The sequence below is a fragment of the Pristis pectinata genome, chromosome 8, assembly GCF_009764475.1.
Source record: "Pristis pectinata isolate sPriPec2 chromosome 8, sPriPec2.1.pri, whole genome shotgun sequence".
Taxonomy (NCBI): domain Eukaryota; kingdom Metazoa; phylum Chordata; class Chondrichthyes; order Rhinopristiformes; family Pristidae; genus Pristis; species Pristis pectinata.
Window position 1 is genome coordinate 10,311,759 of NC_067412.1, and position 17,217 is coordinate 10,328,975.

The 17,217-nt window shown below is 40.1% G+C and overlaps 1 protein-coding gene and 1 non-coding gene across 2 annotated transcripts in view; both read right to left on the bottom strand.

Annotated features, from left to right (window-relative positions):
* Positions 1-1,244: 1,244 nt before the first annotated feature.
* trnat-cgu (transfer RNA threonine (anticodon CGU)) lies at positions 1,245-1,316 on the bottom strand. The gene has a single exon. It is a non-coding gene; the product is annotated as a tRNA-Thr (tRNA).
* Positions 1,317-11,303: 9,987 nt separating this feature from the next.
* LOC127573579 (RNA exonuclease 5-like) overlaps positions 11,304-17,217 on the bottom strand; it is a 45,227-nt gene continuing 39,313 nt past the window's right edge. Inside the window, exons 16-20 of the mRNA XM_052021938.1 lie at positions 16,867-16,959; positions 15,219-15,435; positions 13,942-14,159; positions 13,055-13,164; positions 11,304-11,870 (exon numbers count right to left, since the gene is read on the bottom strand). Of these exons, the coding sequence (XP_051877898.1) occupies positions 11,816-11,870; positions 13,055-13,164; positions 13,942-14,159; positions 15,219-15,435; positions 16,867-16,959 (693 nt within the window). The 3' untranslated portion in view covers positions 11,304-11,815. The remainder of the gene's footprint in view (positions 11,871-13,054; positions 13,165-13,941; positions 14,160-15,218; positions 15,436-16,866; positions 16,960-17,217) is intronic.

The window sequence follows — 17,217 nt, forward strand, 5'->3', positions numbered from 1 at the left end:
TTCTGTCAGCCCGCGGTTTCTGCACCCTCTGCTGGTACAAATCCGAACATACGAGGAATTCAACCACGATGATTAGAGCAAATAGCTCCTAAACCTCAAGGAATATTGATGATAGCCAGCAGGCTACATTTTTTTAAAGAACGGACACTTAGAAATTTTGCACTGTTCGTTGTAGCCAAAATAAAGAATATATTTGCATTGCTTATCTTGTTTTGATTTTAAATCATCAAATATTTAAGCGAATTGCACAATGGTATACCACAAAGTACAGAAACATGTTTACAAAAGTAAGCTGAACGTCCAGGCCTGAAGCTCTACCATATGATTCTTCTAATATCTGTCTTTATAACGTGTTATCCTAATACGCCTTGAAGTGGGATTCCATAACGTGCTTATGAGCTCACAGAACATTCTTGCTTGGGAAAATACACCATACTTTGCAAAAGCAACGAGAAGGACATTGTACATGCATAATAAAAGCGACTTTGACTAATACATCCTGCAGAGTTAATTATATAAATAACAATACGAGTTGATACAGCCAGAAATTCTGAAGCCACGTTATAAAGATTTGAAAACTTCACTGGAAGAATTGCTAATTAAATTAGTACAATATCAGACATCAGTAGGGTGTTCAACACGATTAAATTTTGATGGTTCACCTTTTTGATAACTGTTTACTGATAACGTGGCCATCCGGTCACGGACGATGTGGAGCAATTATTAATATTTTCTACTCTTTGAAATAATGAATTATTACTTTGATTTATTTGAGACTGGATTAGTCATATATAGAGGAAAGTTAAAATATTTCAAAATTAAATGGAAATGTAATTACAAAGTCAAAAACATTTCAAATGCTTTGGAAAATCTTTACTTGGCAGAAATGATTAATAGAATTTTTTAGCTTGTCTAATTGGTTTTGAACATTAATTGCCAATTAAGAAATAGTTGGTTTGCTTTATTAACTTGTGGAATGAAAATTGCGGAATATTACAACAAGGTCCGCACTTCGCAACAGTCCATAAACTGCTATGGGACGTGTTGAGGCAGTCTAAAATCAATTTCACCCTACACGGTGGAAACGTCGCAGAAATTAATTCAAACTCTCAACAGATGTAGGCTACCTTACAATGCATTAATAAATGGGTAGATGCCTGTATGTTGAGACCTGGGGACTCACGTTCAGAGGGCAGAAGCTGGTTGGCTTTGCCGGGTTTTAAAATAATCGCTTTTGTGTCCTTAGGCACGGACGGGGTTCGAACCCGCGATCTTCGGTTTACGAGACCGACGCCTTACCACTTGGCCACCGCGCCTGCGCTACAAAAAAATATGGTGTTCAACTTCTTTCCAGAGAGCAATGCTCGACGTAACCTCCAGGGTATAAATTTATACATTGAACTGTGGGCATGCGCATGGGAGCTACAGTGAAGAATATTCGCACGTATCTAAACACATCTTGCTTATCCTATCTCTTAAATGCGGTAACTAAAGCTTTAGTTCTACTTTTGGCACAACAACAAGCCCAATACTTAATGCATATCACATCCCACACCTCATCCAACCATCAACATCAACTACAAGGCAGAACAGGAGAAGGCCATTCACCCCTGCAGACCGCACATCATTTTTCCTCAAGAGTTGACTCAAAGTGTTGGTATTGGTTTATCATTGTCACTTGTACCGATGTACAGTGAAAAACTTGTCTTGCATACCGATCGTACAGATCAATTCATTACACAGTGCATTGAGGTGGTACAGGGAAAAAACAATAAGAGAATACAGAGTAAAGTGTCACAGCTACAGGGAAGTGCATTGCAAGTAGCCAGATCGTAACAAGGTAGATTGTGAGGTCAAGAGTCCATCTCATCATATAAGGGAACCGTTCTATACTCTTATCACAGTGGAATAGAAGCTGTCCTTGAGCCTGGTGGTATATGTCCTCAGGCTCCTGTATCTTCTGCCGGATGCCAAGAGTCTATCTTTCGTATGCATCAAATTAGATTTAAGTGCAGTGTCAGTTAAAAGGAAATGAAAGATTCTGCATTTATGTACTATTTTTATAATCCCAGACTACAGATAAATAGTAGTTTTTGAAGTATAGTCATTTTACCAAGGTAGGAAACATTTTTGTACAAAATATAAAACTTTTGAGAACATAAGAATTAGAATGAAAGAATTATGCCCCTTGGCATCTCAAGCCTGCTTCGCCATTCAACAAGTTCATGGCTAATGTTCTGCCACAACACTAGTTTCCTGCCATATCTCCATATCTCTTGATGACTTTAATGTCCAGAGACCTCTTGACCTCTGTTTTGAATGCAGTCAATGAATGAACCATAGAATCATAGAACGATACAGCACAATACAGGCCCTTCGGCCCACCATGTTGTGCCGCCCTTCAGACCACACCTAAGACTATCTAACCCCCTCCTCCCACATATCCCTCTATCTTAAATTCCTCCATATGCTTATCTAACAATCTCTTGAACTTGTCCAATGTATCAGCCTCCACCACCACCCCAGGCAGCGCATTCCATGCACCAACCACTCTCTGGGTGAAAAACCTCCCTCTGACATCTCCCTTGAACTTCCCACCCATTACCTTAAAGCATTGGTGCCCTGGGAAAGAGGCGCTGGCTGGTCCACTCTATCTATTCCTCTCAATATCTTGTATACCTCTATCATGTCTCCCCTCATCCTCCTTCTCTCCAATGAGAACAGCCCTAGCTCCTTTAGTCTCTCCTCATAATCCATACTCTCTAATCCAGGCAGCATCCTGGTAAATCTCCTCTGCACCCTTTCCAACGCCTCCACATCCTTCCTATAATGAGGCGACCAGAACTGGACACAGTACTCTAAGTGTGGCCTAACCAGAGTTTTGTAAAGCTGCATCATCACTTCACGGCTCTTAAACTCGATCCCCCAACTTATGAAATCTAACATCCCATAAGCTTTCTTAACTACCCTATCCACCTGTGAGGCGACTTTCAGTGATCTGTGGATATGAAGCCCCGGATCCAGAATGAGAATCCAGTCATTGGGAGGAGAGAATTCCAAAGATTCACCCCCTCTGAGTGAAGGAATTTCTGCTCATTTCAATCCTGAGTGGCCTTCCCCTTATTTTGAGACTGTGATTTCAGGTTCAAGACACATTAGCCAGAGAACGAATTCTCTATACATCTGCTCTGTCAAGCCCTCAAAGAATTTTGTGTGTTTCAAATGAGGTCACACCTCGTTTTTCAAAACTCTAAAGAAGAGACCTTATCTACTCAATTTCTTTCCTTAATGCTACATTCCCAGTATAGAACATAAGAAACAGGAGCAGGAGTAGGCCATCGGGCCCTTCAAGCCTTCTCTGCCATTCAGTAAGATCATGGCTGATCTGGCCATGGACTCAGATCCACCTACCTGCCTGTTCCCCATAACCCTTAATTCCCCTACTATGCAAAAATCTATCAAACTGTATCAAACTGGGCTGCCCCCAGAACATTCTATGCAAAGATGCATTTCAATGTGTTTCGATGTACATGTGACTAATAAAGAAATCTTATCTTAAATATACTTCATGAGGTAGCCTCTACTGCACAGGACCAGATCTAAGAAGGCAATTTCCCTTGTAGGTTCACTAACAAGCTGATCAAGAAAGCTATCACGGATGCATTCTATGAAGTTCTCCTCAAGACTGCCTCGACCAACTTGATTCGCCCAATCTATGTGTAAGTTAAAGTCTCCCATGACAACTGCCATTCCATTCTTACATGCATCAGATATTTCTTGGTTTATTGCCTGTGCTACTGTAATGTTATTATTCGGTAGCAAGCATATCCTCCCCTTGGAAAAGGAGATTGAAATCCTGATGCATTTGGTGGGGGTGGGGGGGGGGTGGCAGTCAAATAAGGGTAGGACATATACCATGAAAAACACGATGATGCTGGAGGAACTCAGTAGGCCAGGCAGCATCCATGGAGAAAAGCAGGTGGTCAACGTTTCAGGTCAGGACCCTTCTTCAGGACTCTAGGACATGTTTTTCTAGGACATATACCATGATTGGTAGCTAAGGAATATTGAGGAACAAAGGAACTTTGATGTACAAATCCAAAGATCCCTGAAGGTGGCAGCACTGATACATGGGGCAGTAAAGAAGGCACACGGGATGCTTGCCTTCCTTAGCTGGGGTATAGAATAAAAGTTCAGGGAGGTCTTGATACAACTTTATAAAATGTTGGATAGGCCACAGCTGCAGAATTCTGGTCACTGTACTTTAGGAAGGGCATGATTGCATTGGAGAGGTACAGAGGAGACTGGGATGAAATGTTTCAGTCATGAGGAGAGACTAAATAGATTGGGCTTGTTTTCTGTGGATCAAAGGAGGCTGAGGGAGAACCTGATAGAGTATACAATGTTATGAAATGCAAGAAACTTTTCCCCATGTCAGAGGTGTCTAAGACCAAAAAACATAGATTTAAAGGGAAGACTAGAAGGTTTAAAGGGGATCTGACAAAGAATTTTTTTTCACCTAGTGGGTGGTTGCGATCTGGAACAGACCGCTGGAGAAGGTGAAGGAAGGCAGTCTTACAACGTTTAGGAAACACCTGGATGGAACTTGAATTGCCAAGGCATAGTAGGCTACGGACCAAGTGCTGTTAAGTGGGATTAGTATAGATGGGCATGATGGTTGGGATAGTCATGATGGACAGAAGGGTTTGTTTCTGTGCTGTATCACTGTGACATGTGTGCAAAGATGTAGAGGTCCATTTGAAGATCAATATTTCCCAACCACTCACCATTTAAATACTCAGTATTTGTACCTTTTCCTACCAACGTGGAAAACCTCACATTTTTCCACATTCTACTCCATCTACCATGTTTTTGTCCACTTGTCTAGGTTGTTTGAATGTTCTTGAAACCTCTATGCATCTTCGTCACCACTCACCTTCCCGCTTACTTTTGTTACCACCAGCAAACATAGAAATGTTACAGTTGATCTCCTCAACCAGATTAGTGCAGATTGTGAATAGCTGGGCCATGAGGACAGATCCTTTTAATGCCCCACTAATCACAGAGTGTCAAATCTGAAAATCCAGTTATTCATACTCTTTGTTTTCTACCTGATAACCAAGTCTCAGTCCATGCTGGAACATTAACACCAGTTCCATGCACTCAAACCTCATTTGGGACTTTACCAAAAACCCTTCTGAAAATCCAAATATATCACACACATGGGTTCCACCTCATCAACTCTTCCAGACATCTTAAAGAACTCTGTTAGCAAAACATGATTTCCCTGTTGTAAATCCAAGTTTGACTCTGCTCAATCATATTATTATTTCCTAAGGGTTTTGATTGAGGGATGAATATTGGCCAGGTTGACAGTGATAACATTATGCTTGCTGCTGAAATCGTGCCATTGGCATTTATGTTCACCTGAAAGAGTAGAGCTTGGTTTAATGTCTTACCTGAAAGACCATATCTCCAACAGTGTGGCACTCTGCCAGCCTTCCACAGGAGAGTGAACCAAAATTTTTATGCTCAGTTCTCTTCAGCAGGGCTAGAAAACCCACAACAGTCTGACTTAAAGGCAAAAATGTCACCAACTGACACAGGGCTGTAGGGAAAAAAAGGTACTTGACGTGTACAGCAGGAGCCCAGTGTAATATGTTCCCTTATTCTGATTTTGATTGTATTGGATGACAAAAGAATCATGGACTTGATTAACAGAAATATATTCTGTTTTTCAAGTACTGTCATGGGATCTTGCATTCCATCAGAACTTGCTGATCTTAAGTAACAGCTAAAATGCCTTACAACTCCACCAGAGCCTAGAATGGGTGTCCAGTTCTATAGTGGCCTTACATCGATAGAGGTTTTCAGCAACATTATGGTGAGACAGGGGTGTGGGGTGGTTCCAGGATTGGAAAAGAGCAATGGTTTTGGGTTAAATCATGGGATTCCAAACTAGGTTCAGTTTGGGAGTGGCAAATAGTGCCCAGTCCATCACAGGCTCGTCACTTCCTTCCATCCTGTCCATCTTCACAGTGCTGTTGCTTCAAGAAAGCTAATAGTATCTTCAAGGATACCTGCCACCCTGACCATTCCCTTTTCTCTCCTCTACCTTCTGGGAGAAGATACAGGAGCTTGAAAGTCCAGATGACCAGACTTAAGAACAGCTTCTTCCCCACTGTTATCAGACTTCTGAACCAAACACCTCTTTCACATCCCCTTCCCAGTGGTGCTGCTATGTTCTCAGACTCTTAATTCTACCTCTCTTGCTTATTCTGTTATTGTTACTTTAGCATTTCTTTTTGCACTACTTCAGCTTGCACTGCAATCTTTGCACCACTGTTCTTTTGCACTCGTTGCTGCATTTATTGTTGTTTTTATTATTACCATGTGTACTGTTTACTCTATGAGCTTCACATGAGCAAGGAATTTCATTGCACCCTGGTGTATATGACAATAAACTAATCTAATCTGGTTTAATCAGGTTTAATTTGCAGAAAAGGAAATGGAATCAATCCCTGAAGTGTAAATTTTCTGGGCAAGTGTTGGACAGGGCAGCTTTGGTCTTCACGATGTTGACTGAAAAAATTTGCAGGGTTTTTGAATTAAAAATGTAGGAGAGGGAAAGCTGTTTATTCAAACTCATAACCATTTCCAATCTGGGAACATTAACCTCACCAAAACAAAGAGTTGGCTTTCAAACATCAGGTCAAGGGAGAAGTTCCCAGGTGTGAAAGAGAATGTTCACAGCACACTACGGACGAAAACATTTATTACTTAACCAAATGCAGACACAGTTTTTAAGCTTAGTTGTGTGACAAATAGAATGCTCATAACTCACTTCATGAGAAAATATATGCTTTATATGTCTGAAGGCTGCCTGGTTACTTTGAGTTTGTTCCCACAAGTTTAGGGTCCTTGTGTTGAGAAGGAATCTTTATTCCATGAATTTGATTAGAAATTATGTGAGAAACAGGAATACAAACAATACATTCATATATGGTTATTATTTTTATATTATATTATAGAAATGTCAATATTGCATGAAGGCTACCTGGTGCAAAGTGAAAGACATTTCATAACATTTTGGAATGATACTGGTGTGGGGGAGGAACCAGTTGTTGTGATCCATGTTGTACCCAAAAATTGAACAGACTTAACGGGCTAAATAACCTACTCCTCTTATACTTCTAATGTTCTTATAGGAATCTCTTCCTGGCATGCATCAGGACAGCTAATCTAGCCAATTGTTAATTTGTCATCTTCACTGGTTGAAGGCTGAATATATATCCTCAACTGATAATGTGGGAACTGTGTTTGTCCATATGAACGTTGATTTCTTTTTGGAATAGATGAAAGACCTATAGTGAGGGAGTACTGCATCGTAGGAGGAGCCTTCTGTCGGGTGAACAATTAAATGGAAGTTATTTCTATCCTCTCAAGTGACCATTTAAAAAATTCCCACAGCTCACATTAATGGAAGATTAGTTGTGCCCAGGCCAATATTTATCCTTCCACAACCAATAAAACTAATCATTTATCTCACCGTTACTTGTAGGAGCTAGCCACATTAGAATTGGCAGACATCTTTCCTACATTTCTTCATAAGTATTTAATTGCTTGGAATGCCCTAAGTTCCTGAAAGGAATGCATGTACTTTCTTTCCAGATGTTTATTGAATAATCCTTGACATATCTAGGTGGAGGTGGAGTGCGAGGGGCCACTCTCAGCTCACTCATTTCTTGTGTTTCATTCCTACAGGTATCATAGAGGTGGAATGTCGAGACTCGTGTAACTGTTTGCAGAATGGGTTCAGCATATGTAGTCAGAAGCCTTGCATAGGTTGTAACTCTCTACTCAGGCACCCTTGGGACCTGATCAGTGCCAGACCACAGAAAATGCTGGTTCTCAGAAATTGCCCAAAGAACTCCCTTGCCAGTTTCCAAAGCAAATCTCTTAAGTGGCCTCCCGCTGTGAACCCAGTGCCTGCGATTGTTGCCCTTGGTAAACTAGTTCAGTTCTGTGTACATTTTGTGTGCTTATTTTTTTTTCACTTAAATTCGATAAGAGCAAATTTTTATTCCATAATCTCAAATTATTTGGCAGTGATTTGTGAATTCACTAAGGGCAAATTTCCAGTACCCACACTGCCATAATGCAGGGGTATATATATAAACAAGTTTAAAACAGAAAATAATTTGATAATGCAGCCACTTCGGTGGCTGCTCTGCAAACTAACAGCACCAGATTCAAAACATGTCAGACCCCGAGAGTTGCCAGATCACAGAATGTTGGACCAGAGAGTTAACCTGTATCTGTTTACTTCTTCTTCAGAAGCTAGCACTAGTTCAAACATCAGTAAAAAAAAGCAAGCTCGTACATTGTATTGGAAACTTCTGACTTCACGAAGGTATATTTTGTGTTACACGAATGCAATAATAAATCCGCATTTTCCAACACAAATGCTTGCCAAAGGAACTAGGTAGGTCAACATTTGAAGCATTTTGTGTTGCTTTCTGGAGTTAGGTCATGAAGCTGGGGAGAGGGGAGGCCCTCAAGGTGAACTTCAGACCACAACACAGACTTTGGTGAGGCAGCCAGCATAATCAAAGACCCCACCCACCTGGGTCATTCTCTCTTCTCTCCTCTCCCATCAGGCAGAAGATACAGGAGCCTGAGGGCACATATCACCAAGCTCAAGGACAGCTTCTATCCCACGGTGATGAGATGGACTCTTGACCTCACAATCTGCCTTGTTATGACCTGGTTACCTGCAATGTCTACCTGCAATGCACTTCCCTGTAGCTGTGACACTATTCTGTATTCTGTTATTGTTTTTACCCTGTACTACCTCAATGCTCTGTATAATGAGTTGATCTGTACGAACGGTATGCAAGACAAGTTTTTCACTGTACCTCAGTACAAGTGACAATAATAAACTAGTACCAATACATATATTTACCCCAGCTAAGACCACCTATTTTCACTCCTATGACATTCATCTACTGCTGATACCCTCTTCCATTCCTTTATTACCTCTAGACTTTACTATTCCAACCCACCCGTCTGGCCTCTATAAATTTCTGATCATCCAAGTCCTAACACTTGAAGTGAGTTCAAGTATCATTCAACGTAGGTCAGTAATCAACCCTGTGATCGCTGACCTACGTTGGTTCCTCGTTAATCATCTCCTTGATTTCCCATCATTTTCTACTCTCTCCATGGCTTCACTCCACCTACCTTAGCAAAATCCTGCATCCCTGCAAGAAAACTGCACATCTTTAATTCTGACTTTCTGATGACTCCTGAATGTAACTGATCCATCTTTAGCCACCTTACCTTCAGGTGCCAAGGATGCAAGCTCTAAAATTCATTCCGTAATGCCTCTGCTCCTCTACTGCATTCTGTCTTGAAGACATTGCTTAAGAACTACATCATTAAGTATGTTTTTAATCATTCACCCAGTCCCTCCACCAAAGCATTATTTTATGATGACAGTGTATGTATGTGTATTACTGTATGTGGCACCAAGGCCAGGTGATGTTGGATAGATTTAAGAATGCATCTAGCAGCTGTAAAGTGAGCATCCACCAGGTGCTGCAGGCCGTCAATAGCACAAGAGCTTTATTTCCGCATCACTTTTAACCTCATGGCCTGGCACCTTCCTCACTTCTCCATTCCTCCCATGCTAGATGTTCAATACAAGGCATTTGGAGCCAAAAATTACAAGTGCTGGAAATCCAAAACTAAAACAACAAATGGTGGAAAAGCTCTGCAGGTCAGGCTGCATCAGTGGGGAGAGAAAATGAGTCAACATTTCAGGTCAAGGGCCTTTCACCAGAACTGGAAGAATGCGATTTTACCCATTTTTTCCCCTCCTTCACGTGGTGTGGATGTACCTTTCTGTTTCAATCTGTTATGCTCCAAATTGTTTCCGTATCATTTTGCTGCATCTGCCATCTCTTAAAGTAATTGTTACCATGAAATCCTTTGGTCTGCACCTTCAGACAGACATCTCCCTTTCTCTCTACCTTCTTCTCCTCAACTTAAAACATGCTGGTCTTCTCACTTTTCCTGTTGTAATGAAGGTTCCTTGATCAGAAATGTCAACTCTCTCTCCCCACAGTCACCACCTGATCTGCTGAGCATTCTGTTTTTGTTTCGATGAGGACCATGCTGGGAGTAGACCAGGCACACCTGACGATGAGCTTTCACCTTTGTTAAGATACAACTGTGGGTTGTGTACCTGTAAGCATCTGAAGCAGCACGCTAGAGCCTGGGTGAAGAGATCTCATTATCATCAGATGAAGTCAAAGTTCTGTAGTCCAGTTAAAGATGATGATGCATAGTTAAATATTCTGAACATATACTTGAGTCATAGAGTCACACAGCACGAAAACAGGCCCTTTGGCCCAAATAGTCCATATTGACTAAGATGCCCATCTAAGCTACTCCCATTTCCCTCTAAACCTTTCCTATCCATGTGCCCGTCCAAGTGCCTTTTAAATGTCGTTAATGTATCTGCCTCAACCACTTCCTCTGGCAGCTCATTCCACATATAGACCACTCTCTGGGTGAAAATGTTGCCCTTCAGGTTCCTACTAAATCTTTCCCCTCTCACCTTAAATGTATGCCCTTTAGTTCTTGATTTCCCAACCTTGGGAAAAAGACTGTGTATTCACCCTGTCTATGGCCCTCATGATTTTATACACCTCTGTAAGATCATTCCTCATTCTCCTACACTCCAATGAAAAAGTCCAAGCCTGCTCAACCTCTCTCTATAACTGAGTCCCTCGAGCCCTGAAGACATCCTGGTAAATGTTTTCTGCACTCTTTCCAGTTTAATGGCATCTTTTCTATAGCAGAGTGACGAAAACTGAACACAATACTCCAAATGCAACCTCACCAACATCTTGTACAACTGCAACATAACATCCCAGCTTCTAATCTCAATACCCTGACTGATGAAGGCCAGCGTGCCCAAAGCCTTCTTCACCACGTTAGAATAGTACTTTGAAGATTTTCCATGTATTTAGATCCATGAGCAGATTAAGGGATAGCAAACTGCCAATTCTGAAAATGGAGTTTGGTTAGATTGTTTTACTTTGTACTACCTTAATGCACTGTTGTAATGCATTGATCTGTATGAACGGTATGTAAGAAGTTTTTCACTGTACCTTGGTACACATTGACAATAATAAATCAATTTACCAGAGTGGATTAAAGCTGAACAACCTCTTTCTCTTCCCAAATACACTATTCTTGTGTTGATGTATAAATCAAAAAATGAAACAGAAAATGCAAATGTACAAGATTGTGTATTCAACACAATACCAATGTAAAATACTACACAGACTACAAATGTCTGTGGAAATGTTACAAACATGTAGCAACAGGCATTAGACAAAGCACTCCACAGTGGGAGAGGAGAGTTGCACTGAGACCTGTTCAAATACTGTCAAAATTGGCAACAAATAGAATATTTTCTGCACAACATAACCTAAAATTGGCAAGATCTGGACTCTGGGCCATTGGAATTTCTGACTTCTGACCAAGGAAACTTGGTGCCATAACTTAACCCGAATGCCCTTGGATTATTTTCAAACTTGAAACATTTCTTTATAAAAGTTTAATTTCTAAAATAAAATACTTTTAAGCAGCTTTCTTGGCTCAGTCACAGCCGTTGACAGAATTCAACAGTATTCATGAAAGGAATGTCGTCCAGGAACTATGTTCACTTCTTAACCATTCAATAACGGTCAGTCCATTGGTATCAAAGCAGCAGCATCTCAAGTCCATTGAACACTTGGTTTTAAGAATTTTCCTTTATTTGGAGGAGACAGAGTCCAGGCACTGAGCAGTGATCACTATATTAAACAAAAAAAAATCAATAACGTTAGAATAAAACTATACAACGGTCCTTTAAAAAATATAAGTTTGTAATATTCTATAATTTTATAAAAATGATGGGTGATCTTACTGAAACATACAAGATCCAAAGGGGGCACAATGGGATTGACGCTGAGATGTTTTCACTAGTGGGAGAATCTCAGATGAGGGGATATGGTTACAAGAAAAGGGGATGGTCATTTAAAATTGAGGTGCTTAAGAACTTCTTGTAGGAACGGGAGAATCTCTGGAATTCTCTACCCTAGGGGGTTGTGGATGCTAGGTTATCGGAGGTACTTAAAGAAGAATTAGATACATTTTTGAAGGATCAGTGAATAGAGGATGATAGGGAACTGGCACAGAAGAGGAGACTGGGGATGAGGTAGATCAGCCATGATCATACTGAATGTGGAAACAGGTTCGAGGGACCGAGTGGCCTACTCCTGCTCCAATTTTCTTATGTTCTTCTTATGTTCACTCGTTTATCCTGCAATTCTCCCTTGCTTCTCCCCAATTCACTCTCGATTCATTCTCCAGCATCTCACACTGGGACATACAAAGTCCTGGCTTCTGTCTCTGCTGGTTTGGGTAGGATGAAGATTGCAGCACTGCAATCTATCCAGCATCCTTGGGTTGGGGCAGATAAATGTAATGTATTAGCAAGAGGACTTAAAAACAAAACTAATTGCTATTGATCACAATGAGAATGTGAATTGCTGCTAACACAGCAGGACTTTATATCAACAAGTTAGATAAGCTTTAAATATGCATCCTTTACTAATGTAAGACTACAGCTCAATTTCAGGAACAGCATACATAAAAATTAAGATAGCTTTATTAGTCACATGTACATTGAAACATACAGTGAAATGCATCTTTTTTTGCATGGAGTGTTGTGAGGGAAGCCTGCAAGTATTGCCATGCTTCCGGCGCCAACACAGCATGCCCACAACTTCCTAACCTGTACGTTTTTGGAATGTGGGAGGAAACCAGAGCACCTGCAGGAAACCTAGACAGACGAGGGGAGAATGTACAAACTCCTTACAGACAGCAGCCAGAATTGAACCCGGGTTGCTGACGATGTAAAGTGTTACACTAACCGCTACACTACCATGCCTGTACCGTACTAGTGGCATTGCAAAATGTTTATTGTATGTTTTACCTATTTACTCCAGGCAGCAGGACGATGCAAAGTGTGTCACTGGGTATTCCTCTGAAGAGTCGTCCAACACGCCGATCTAGAGTCCGCATCACATTTTTCACTTCTTGCTCCTATTCAATGCAAAGTATTTTATTAACATGGCCAGCACTCAGAATTACACTTGCCTCCCTCCAATCTGTTGTTCCCTTGTAGCCCACACTACCCATTACTATTCTGGATCAGTCCTTCAGAACAGCATCATCAGATAACTGTCATTGTTTAGGCTTTAACCTTAAACATTTCTCTAGAGCTCTACCGGTAATGTTAAATGCAGCAGAAGAGGAAGATATGACATTTATTTTGAGCTCAAGTTATCAGTACAGCTCTGCAACCCCTGCACAGCCAATTTAATAGCAAATTATAGCTTTTTCTCCCAAGTGTTTTGAATCACGTTATTCTGTTTACTATCATTATGCATTTCTTATACCAGAAGAAATGAAGGTAGAAAGATTCCTCTACTTTCTAGCTTTCCAGTATAATAGTATAATAGTCTTGTGTACTCTATTTCCATATATTTTAAACAAAATCAGCTGATATGGAGATTGTATTATGTTAAATTAGATTATTGTCATATACACCAGGGTGCAATGAAATTCCTTGCTCGTGTGAAGCTCACAGAGTAAACAGTGCAATAAATACAACAGTGACGACTGTAAGGTGACAGAATAGTGCAAAGATTGTAGTGCAATCTGAGGTAGTGCAAAAAGAAATGCTAATACTAATAGTGGATAGGTTTAATTTATCCACTCTAGATTTATAGAATTTACTTTTCTCCCCCCCACTCCTTCCTCTCAATCAGCCTAATGCAGCTTTATAAAGATTTTATAATTAGCACAGCTGAAACTCACACATTGAGAAAGCTTTTCTTTTCTCCTCTCAGAGGACTGACTGCTCAGAGGCAGAGTGTCAGATATCCTGGGGCTCACAGCAGTGTAAGATCCCTGAGCAGCCCAGGTCTGAAGATGGCAAGGAGTGAGTGCCCTTTGAACATTTAGATGACTTTTCTTCATTTCTGTTCCATTCATGGCTGCTTGGGCCTTCAGGGCACTCTCAGAGTTTCCATATTCTGGAAGATAAACACATAGTTCAGCAATTACATGGAATTTGTTTCACAAAATTAGCTCATTATGCTATGTTTATGATCCACACAAGCCCCCTTCTGCTCCTCCTCGTCCAATAGCAGAGGAATGGATTGCTCAGCAAGGAGTCGGGACTGAATGACATCCTTCTGTGCTGCAACATTCCTCCAAGTATAATCCTATCACAACATCCTTCTGCAACTTTATGCCAAGTGCATTCATCCAACTACCTCTTAATTACATCTATGAATCAAAAATAATGATAAGAATAATTTTTCTAAGACTATTGTAGCTCCTCAAGAAATTCCAACACGAAAGATTTCTGGGTGGTTCCCAAGATACACAACAGGCGAATCTGGATCCTTGTTATCTAACTCAACCATGGAAAGTGGCAAAACAAGGTTTCAATTACAATTCAGATTCCAAGAAGCAGACACAGCATAACTTCAAGCATTTATCCTTACAAACTAAAAAACTAAACTCTTAAAAGTTAACTACTAGTTTCCACGATTCCTAACACAGTGGAAATACCTAAAGGGATTTTGTTTTGCCTACTGCCAACACAATTGATTGATTTGCATTTATCTGTGGTCCAAATTCCTGCAATTCCCCTGGTTCCATATAAGCATAGCCATTTATACAAAGTTTTATTTTATAAATTAAACAACAAGCCAGTTTTTAAAAAAGTTTTATCCATGGTGTGCACAGTTTTCCAGTTTTCACAGTATGTGAGCTAAGCCTCTGTCAGCAGTGAACCAGCAGTTAGGACATATGGAAGAAATAGGTGAACCAGAATCTCATTTGGGTTGCTCTTGGTATTTAACTGAATAAGGAATCTGTCTCTTGGAGAATACTGGGTATAAACCAACATTCTGTCACTCCATCATAGCATTTTTGAATATGAACACACTTGGGTGTTAATCTAACAAAATAGCTTCATGGCTCATCCAGTATTCTAAATATCAGCATGTGATTCCCAAATATACAGTTTAATTGAAATTATTTATGACAGAATTCTAAAATACTTGAACTGTTGATCTACTCACTGATAAAACAATCTTTTTTCTTTGTATCGCTTTTATCATCCACAGAAATGACAGCTTCAATGTGTCCAAATTTGCTAAATTTCTCAGTAAGGTCTTCCATTGACAGGCTTTGCTGAATTCCAGCCACGTAAATTACAGCCTGATTTGTGATGTCTTTCTCCAGTTTCTTTAAGATTGTGTCACAATCCAGGGATTTTTCACTGACAGGTCTTTGAACCTGAAAAGGTAGAAGAAAATCTGTTTTAATTATCAACTGTCTTGAGCATTAATATCATTAGGAACTTTGCTTGGGAGAGTGGACTGTGCTCTTAATTTGAATCGAAGTTTAAACACATGGCAAGGAAAATCTTTCTTGTCTGCAGGCTTAGAGTTCTGTAGCAAACGAGTCTGGGCACAATGAATTCATGGTTGAGTGCTCCACTTCTACACCAGAAAACTGCTCCAAACTCCCGATGTTGAACTTTACATCCATAAGGGGGTCTATAAATGGGAGCTGTTGGATGGGGCAGTTTTCAGCTGTAGAATTAGAGCACTCACCAAGTTCTGTAATGATAAAATTATTAAGGGGGAGTTGACCAAACATTTTTCTTATCCAGAGAATGGTGAATAAAAACGAACCGCTGGAAGAACTCATTGGGTCAAGCAGCATCTGTGGAGGTAAAGAAATGGTCATTTGGGAAGATGGGACAAAGAGCAGCACTTGAAATGTGGTCTAGATTCTTGTTGTACTTAATACACCAATGTTGTGCACTTTTTTTCATTTGAACTTTTATTTATTGTTACAATGTTTAAATTTAATTTAGAAATTTTGACTCCAAGAGCTGACTGAAAGAGCAGCAAAGACAGACTTTCAACACAGTTAACAAGTAGCTGGATGAGCACTTGAAGGCTAGCAAGTCCTTCCTCTTCTTTCTCTTTCATTTGCTCAGCACATTCCAGTAAGCCAGACTATACAACATTGTCAAGACTTTACAACATTTGCAACATATTCCATAGACGAAGGAGCTTAACTGTTCATTCAATGGCTGCATAGTCCTGATGCTGGGTCTCAACCCGAAACGTTGATTATCCCTTTGCCTCTACAGATGCTGCTCGACCCGCTGAGTTCCTCCAGCAGTTTGTTTTTTGCTCCAGATTTCAGCATCTGCAGTCTCTTGTGGCTACATAATTTTACCCTATTACGGACATTCTCTCTGTTCCACCCATTACCCTCCCCAACCTTCTCTGCTATTTAGTCTAACTTTCTTTCTCTCAGTTCTGATGAAGAGTCTTTGACCTAAAACATTAACCGTTTCTCTTTCCACAGATGCTGCCTGGTCTGCAGAGTTTTGCCAGCATTTTCTATTTTTATCTCAGATTTCCAGCTTCTACAGTTTTGTTTTAATTTTCATGCAATGTGTTATATATTGCTATAAAAGTGATTGACATTCTCCTCCTCAATTATTGAAAAAGGTAACCCAAGATAATTTAGAAATTGTTTATTAACTAATGTGGGTATCAAATGGAGTTTAAATTTATAAATTAAATTTAATCATTGCAACAATAAATAAAAGTTCAAATAAAAAAAAGTGGACAACATTGGTGTATTAAGTACAAAAATCTAGACCACATTTCAATTTTTGCTCACAAGAGAATTGAGTGTTGTTACCTTAATGAGGAATCCAGCCACAATGCTTCCATTCAATGTTTCCACAGCAATCAGTGCACTTTCAGGCACCTCATACTGAATCCGCACATAAGGCTACAAAGGGAATGAGAAAAGTCACAGAACAGCTTGAAAGTCCTTTTAAACCACTTCCACATAATTTCATTTCCCTTGTTCTTGGTTGAACTCTGTAAAATGGTTATTTACCCAGCTCATTTTATGATCTCAGTAGGTTCCAAGTTCCAGTTTAGCAAATGAATTTAATGCAGAGAACAGCAAGGTCCTACAAACAGATCAAGTTAAATGGATTTGATGAATCTTTTTTCCAGTAAGATTGGCTGAGGGACAAAAGTT